Below are 6,447 nucleotides of genomic sequence, written 5' to 3'. Positions count from 1 at the left end.
ATCCCACTCGCGAATCACGACTGATGCAAGGAGACTGGGCCACTCCCAGGAGCTTAAAAATGGAAGCAACTACCTGGATATGACAGCCCGCAAAGAATTAGAAGTTGGACTGCTGGAGCGAGGGCCAGCCGCTTGATAACAGGCTGAACCTCTGTAGTGGACGTCAACCATGCTTCTGGGCTTTCCATGCACGCTGCGGACCAATGTGACTGTTTAGAGAACATGCTTTTAAAAAAACAAAATTAATTTTTTTGATTTATATTTATATTAAAAAAGTATAAATATAAATTGAAAAAAAAAAATTTAAAAAATAAATCCACAATAAAATATATAAAAAAATGAACAATGAAGCGTGCACAATAAAAACAAAATGCTTTTTAGCTTTTTATTAATAATATATTGACCTGTTTACAAGCAAGTTATACTATTGCTGGATTAAATTTTACTATACATATCTCGTAATTCGTGTATATATATATATATATATATGTATGTATGTATATATATATATATGTATGTATATATATAAGTACTTGTGATTAGATTGTTTAAAATTAGGTAACCTCTCAAGTGTTTTTTATTTGATAAAGTGTTAGATTATTTTTTTAAATCTTTTTATTCTTTTAATTTAATAATATAAAAACATTTTAATATATTTAAAACATTTTAAAAAAAGCATCTTGTAGCTCTTAGAAAACACACGTGCAACAAGCACGTGCCCACCAGCCAATTTCCCGCCAAATCTTCGCGCTAAAATATGTGCGCATAAATTCCCTAAATCGGCCCTCACCTTCCTCTTTCACTTCACAGAAAAGGGGAGTGAGAGAATTTTTCAGTCAAGATGTCAGGTTGGGACGAAGGAGCTGTGTACTACAGCGACCAGGCGCAATTCCCGGAATCGGGATCCGATGCGGCGGCCGCAACTCCAAGCCGCCACACCATCCTCCGTAAATTCAAGGAATTCATCCGAAACTTCGAGGCTGATAAAAATGTTTTCCCTTACCGCGAAAGTCTCGTCAATAATCCCAGATCTCTCCTTGTCCACCTCGAAGACCTCCTCGCTTTCGACGCCGAGCTTCCATCCCTCCTCCGGTCCTCTCCCTCCGATTACTTGCCCTTGGTACGCTCGCCCCCGTTTACATCTTAAATTTACTCGAGTTGTTGGTCCTTGCTGCGTGCCTCTATGAGATCTAATTGGATTTCTTTGCTTGTGTTTAGTTTGAGACGGCGGCATCGGAGGTTTTGCAGAGTCTGAGGTTGAAGGAGCAAGGAGAGAGCGGGGAAATGAAGGAGCCGGAGACGAGAGAAGTGCAGATTTTGTTGAGTTCGAAGGAGGATCCTGTTTCAATGCGATTGCTCGGGGTTAGTAGCTTTTTATTTTTTATCTGATTAAATTAGGGGATTTGGAAAGCAAGCTGCCTGTGATTTACTTAGATACAGTCAGTTTAATTTAGGGTTTTTCAATTTATTGGCTGGCTGCCGCTTGCGGAAGAAAAAGTATTTAGGCAAGTATTTGTTTTTAATTCATGTTTTTGTGTGTAGGCTCAATACATTTCAAAGCTGATTAAGATATCTGGGATTACTATATCTGCTTCAAGAGTTAAGGCAAAGGCAACTTATGTGAGTTTAGTGTGTAAGAATTGTCAAAGTACAAGGGAAGTTCCATGTCGTCCAGGCCTTGGTGGGGCAATTGTGCCACGTTCTTGCGACCATGTTCCTCAGGTTTATTTCTAATCCTTTGTTGCAAATCCATGCATTTGATGGTTTTGGGACTCCAAATTCCATTTTTTTTGTGGGATTTTGTGCAGACTGGTGAAGAACCGTGCCCTATTGATCCTTGGATTGTGGTTCCAGATAAGAGCAAGTATGTTGATCAGCAAACCTTGAAAATGCAGGAGAATCCTGAGGTAATAATCTTGATTCTAGTCAATTGGATGGTGGTGTTGAGTTAAACAGCCATTTCTGACTGGTTTTGTTTATGGTGATTTTAAAGGATGTCCCTACTGGGGAGCTTCCTAGAAACATGCTTCTCTCAGTGGATCGGCATCTTGTTCAAAAAATTGTACCTGGCACACGATTGACCATCATTGGGATTTATAGCATCTTTCAAGCAGCCAATTCATCAGCCTCGTAAGAATGATTATATTTCATATCTCCATGTTTGTGCTTATTGTTTACTGGTAATTGATTTTTTGTTAATGGTTCAACTCTGCAGCCAGAGAGGAGCAGTTGCGGTTAGACAACCTTATATCAGGGTAGTTGGAATAGAAGAAATAAACGAGGCCAGTTCTCGAGGTCATGCAGCTTTCACTGTAGAAGAGGTACAAGTAGAGATCACCACTTATAACTGTTTTAATAACTTTCAGCACACACTTTTTTATTGCTCATGATAGATTCACCACTACTTTTTTCATGCATGACTGGTTTCTACACTTAAAAAAAAAAACACTTGGTTAGAGTTTTAGATGCATGACAGTAGTTTTTATCAACTGCTGCTTACTTGTGGGAAGAGATAGGAGGATAAAATTACCCTAGAAAAATTTCTATTACTAGACAGCCTCTTCTCTTCTCTTTTTCTGGCTTATACTCAATGCTGCCTTGCTGCTAGGAAACCTCCTGCTTGTGTTTTGGTCACTGATCACTGGCGGAAAACTGATTCTTTCTACCATGTGCAGGTAGAAGAATTCAAAAAATTTGCCTCAAGAACAGATGCATATGAAGTCTTATGCTCCAAGATTGCTCCCTCTATATTTGGAGAAGAGAATGTGAAGAAAGCTGTGGCTTGTCTTTTATTTGGAGGATCGAGGAAGGTACATACCTTGAACCTCAATTGTTTGTTGGTTTGATGTTTATTGATGTTTGAACAACTGCTTCACAAGTGCAGAGTTTGCCAGATGGTGTAAAGTTGAGAGGTGATATTAATGTGTTGCTTTTGGGTGACCCATCTACTGCTAAATCACAGGTTAGTTCTTTATTCAGTTCTTAATTTATGAGTTGAGAGCTCTTTATAAGTTATAACGTGTGTAGTTGTGGTCTCCTTTACGCATCTTTCTGCTGAAAGGATTTCCCTGGTCTCCTTATTTTTTTTCCAGCATGGAAAATCTTAATTATGGTAAAAGTTCATGATGTGTGCACACGCGAGCACCCACATGCATGCGTGTTTGTGTATGTTGATTATAATTTCCTTGCCTGTGAAGTTTCTCAAGTTTGTTGAGAAGACCGCTCCTGTGGCTGTATATACTTCTGGAAAAGGCTCGTCAGCTGCTGGTCTTACAGCTTCTGTTATACGAGATAGCAGCACTGTAAGTTTTCAATCTTGTTTGGCATGTGTAGAAGTGGTGATTTTTCATTTATTGCTTTAGAAGTAATTTCTGTTTTAGCTAGCCAATATTCTTCTTGCACAACACTATGAAAGTCTTCTAATTTAAATCACAAATATTTGGCTTTCAGCGTGAATTTTATCTTGAAGGAGGAGCCATGGTTTTGGCTGATGGAGGTGTTGTCTGTATAGACGAGTTTGACAAAATGAGGCCAGAGGATAGGTAATTGAACTCAAAGTAGATAATCCTGTATCTTTCCGCTTGTGATTCCTAGGAATTCTTAAGATTTTGTGTCTATGCGGCTCAGGGTGGCTATTCACGAAGCCATGGAACAGCAAACAATATCTATTGCGAAAGCAGGAATAACTACCGTTCTCAATTCTAGGACATCAGTGCTTGCAGCTGCCAACCCTCCATCAGGTCGTTATGATGATCTCAAGGTTAGCAGCTACGTCTTTTGGTTCATCTTTCCCAAATTCTTAAAAGAAAGAATTTGATGTCATAAGCTAAAAATTCTATTGCTCGCCTTTCATCAGACTGCACAGGAGAATATTGATTTACAGACAACCATCCTTTCTAGATTTGATTTAATCTTCATCGTGAAGGATAAAAGAGACTATGGTCGAGACAAGGTAATTTGCATACTCATCTGAAACATTTTCACTTGAGTTGATATTAGATCCTGCAGGGAAATGTGATTATTCTGTTATGTTTCTTGATGGATTTGAAGACACAGGACCATATAATCATATATGTTGGTGTGTATATTTATATGAAAACTAAATATGATTGTTATCAAAAAGCTTATTTGATGAATTTAAAATAGCTAGTGTTTTACATGCTTTCTTTTCTATTTCAAATTCCTGTGAGTACTTGTGGTGTTTGAACTAAAATCTTCTGTTACAGATTATTGCTAGCCATATCATAAGGGTACATGCATCTGCCGATAGAACATCGAGCAATGACAGAGCACCTAAAGAAGAGAATTGGCTGAAAAGGTATCTTTTTGTCAGACTTAAGGATACGCTCTTTACAATCCTTCTTTGGTGAGAAAACCATGAGAAGCTAATTGGTACAGGTTATGACTGTTTCAGGTACATAAAATACTGTCGAACTGAATGCCATCCCCGGCTGTCAGAATCTGCATCCAGTAGACTGCAGAATGAGTATGTCAGGTTCAGACAGGTATTTGCTGCCACATGCTAATTCTTTTCAAGAAAGAGCTATCATTTCTTTGATTGCTTGAGTTTAGATGCATTTTCTGTTAAACTCAATGTTTACACTTCTTGTTCCATTCCACATTCCCTTCCATAATTTAGTTTTGACTGAGCAGATCTAATTACACAAATTGACTTCATTATTGGCCAACCAATCAACAACACTCCAAAGGATTCTTTTGAAAATTGTTTTAAATTATTTATGCATTATCACCATGTGCATTTGGCTAGAGGGTTATGGACTGCTAGTCTGATATCTATCAATCTGGTGATTTGATTAGGATATGAGAAAGCAGGCAAATGAAACTGGGGAGGCTTCTGCAGTACCCATTACAGTAAGGCAGCTGGAAGCTATCATAAGATTGAGTGAGGCTCTTGCAAAGATGAAAATGTAAGTGTAGTTATTAAGGTTGGCAAGTTTGAGAGCCTGCACAGGTGCTTGTCTTACAATTTTCCCTTTGTTTATAGCTTGGTGTATTGATTTGCAACTTATTCATGAACTATTAATTAGGTCCCATGTTGCCACTGAAGCGGATGTGGTTGAAGCAGTAAATCTTTTTAAGGTTTCTACTGTCGAAGCAGCACAGTCTGGAATAAATCAACAAGTGACTCTCACTCCTGAGATAAAGGTTTGTCGATGTCATTGTTACTATTTGCTGTTTTCTGTCTGTCATGAGTTTCTTAACAACCTGTTTTGAATTTTATTGGCTTGTAACCTATCAATCACCTGCTTAATGTTTTTTTTTTTAACAGCAAGCAGAAACTCAGATTAAGAGAAGATTAGGAATCGGAATGCGCATATCAGAAAGAAAGCTGATTGATGAACTGGCCAGAATGGGAATGAATGAATCAATTGTAAGCATTTAATTTCAATGCCATTCATTTGCTTCTCACTTTAGATATCTGGTTGAAACTCTTACTGTCACCTCTTCAAGTTCTCAAGAGTTTGATGCCCGGAAAAGAGTGGCCAGTGGCCACGTAGAAATGTCGTGACATTTTGATAAATTAAAACACCTGTTATTTGTGCAATAATATGTCAGCCTGACTGCTGTCCATTATATAATGGAAGAAAGCAATACCCATTGCTGTGATCTCCAGGGTTCACGGGACTTGTATAAGCCTAGCAAGTAGAATTTCTATCTCTGAGATCTGAAATCATAGATGCCATATGTATTGTGTTTTTATCGATAATGTGATTGCATTTGGCAGGTGAGACGAGCTCTAATAGTAATGCACCAAAGGGATGAAATCGAATATAAGCATGAAAGGCGTGTCATTGTCCGGAAAGTATAATCTTATGCAGAATTGATGTTCGTGATTGAAAGCAAATTATGAGAAGCTGCCGTTCAGTGAAGGTAACTAGGAAGTTAAGCAAAGCATGACTCGTGCATTTTGCTGGCAACATTATGGCTCAGCTATAATCCTGGCAACAGGTTAATCAACATATGCATGTGCAAATGTAGAATTGGCAGAAGTAAAAGGAGATTATCGAAGCAGTAATTGATTGTGTCTATTGATTTGAATTAGAGAATTTCTTTTTGTAACACATGCTAGTTAACTTGTATTGCTGATTTGCCCATCCTTTCTCATTTCTTACATTTTTTTGGGCCATTTGGTATGGTTGCTGGGTTTTTTTTATCCTTCTGAAAACTGAAAACGGGAACTTGTTCGGTCGACGAGCAATTTGTTCTGGGGATAAATATGCTTGCTTCTTTGAAAGAAAATGGCGAGACTCAACCTCTAGCAACTTTTCAAGGTGTGGTAGAAGAGGGAAAATGTAAACTTCAGGAAAAAAAGGCTGGATTAAATAAATTAAACTAAAAATTAAATAAACTAAACTAAAAGTTATAGGGTGAAATTATACATAAAGAGTATAATTTAATTATATAAAAAAAATAAAGGGTAAAAAT

At 37.7% G+C, this 6,447-nt stretch overlaps 1 protein-coding gene across 1 annotated transcript; it reads left to right on the top strand.

The window, feature by feature from the left end:
* The first annotated feature begins 797 nt into the window (after positions 1-797).
* LOC133673917 (DNA replication licensing factor MCM5-like) lies at positions 798-6,148 on the top strand. The gene is made up of 18 exons (XM_062094849.1): positions 798-1,120; positions 1,219-1,362; positions 1,543-1,722; positions 1,809-1,907; positions 1,994-2,130; positions 2,216-2,321; positions 2,676-2,810; positions 2,885-2,962; positions 3,198-3,302; positions 3,451-3,542; positions 3,628-3,760; positions 3,857-3,952; positions 4,227-4,318; positions 4,415-4,505; positions 4,819-4,928; positions 5,049-5,166; positions 5,291-5,392; positions 5,747-6,148. The coding sequence occupies exons 1-18, from the start codon at positions 842-844 to the stop codon at positions 5,828-5,830; spliced, it is 2,181 nt and encodes a 726-aa protein (XP_061950833.1). The 5' UTR covers positions 798-841; the 3' UTR covers positions 5,831-6,148.
* The last annotated feature ends 299 nt before the right edge of the window (positions 6,149-6,447 follow it).

The sequence above is a fragment of the Populus nigra genome, chromosome 15 (assembly GCF_951802175.1).
Source record: "Populus nigra chromosome 15, ddPopNigr1.1, whole genome shotgun sequence".
Classification (NCBI taxonomy): Eukaryota; Viridiplantae; Streptophyta; class Magnoliopsida; order Malpighiales; family Salicaceae; genus Populus; species Populus nigra.
Note: the sequence above shows the minus strand (reverse complement) of the source record. Positions and strands in the feature narration are given on the sequence as shown.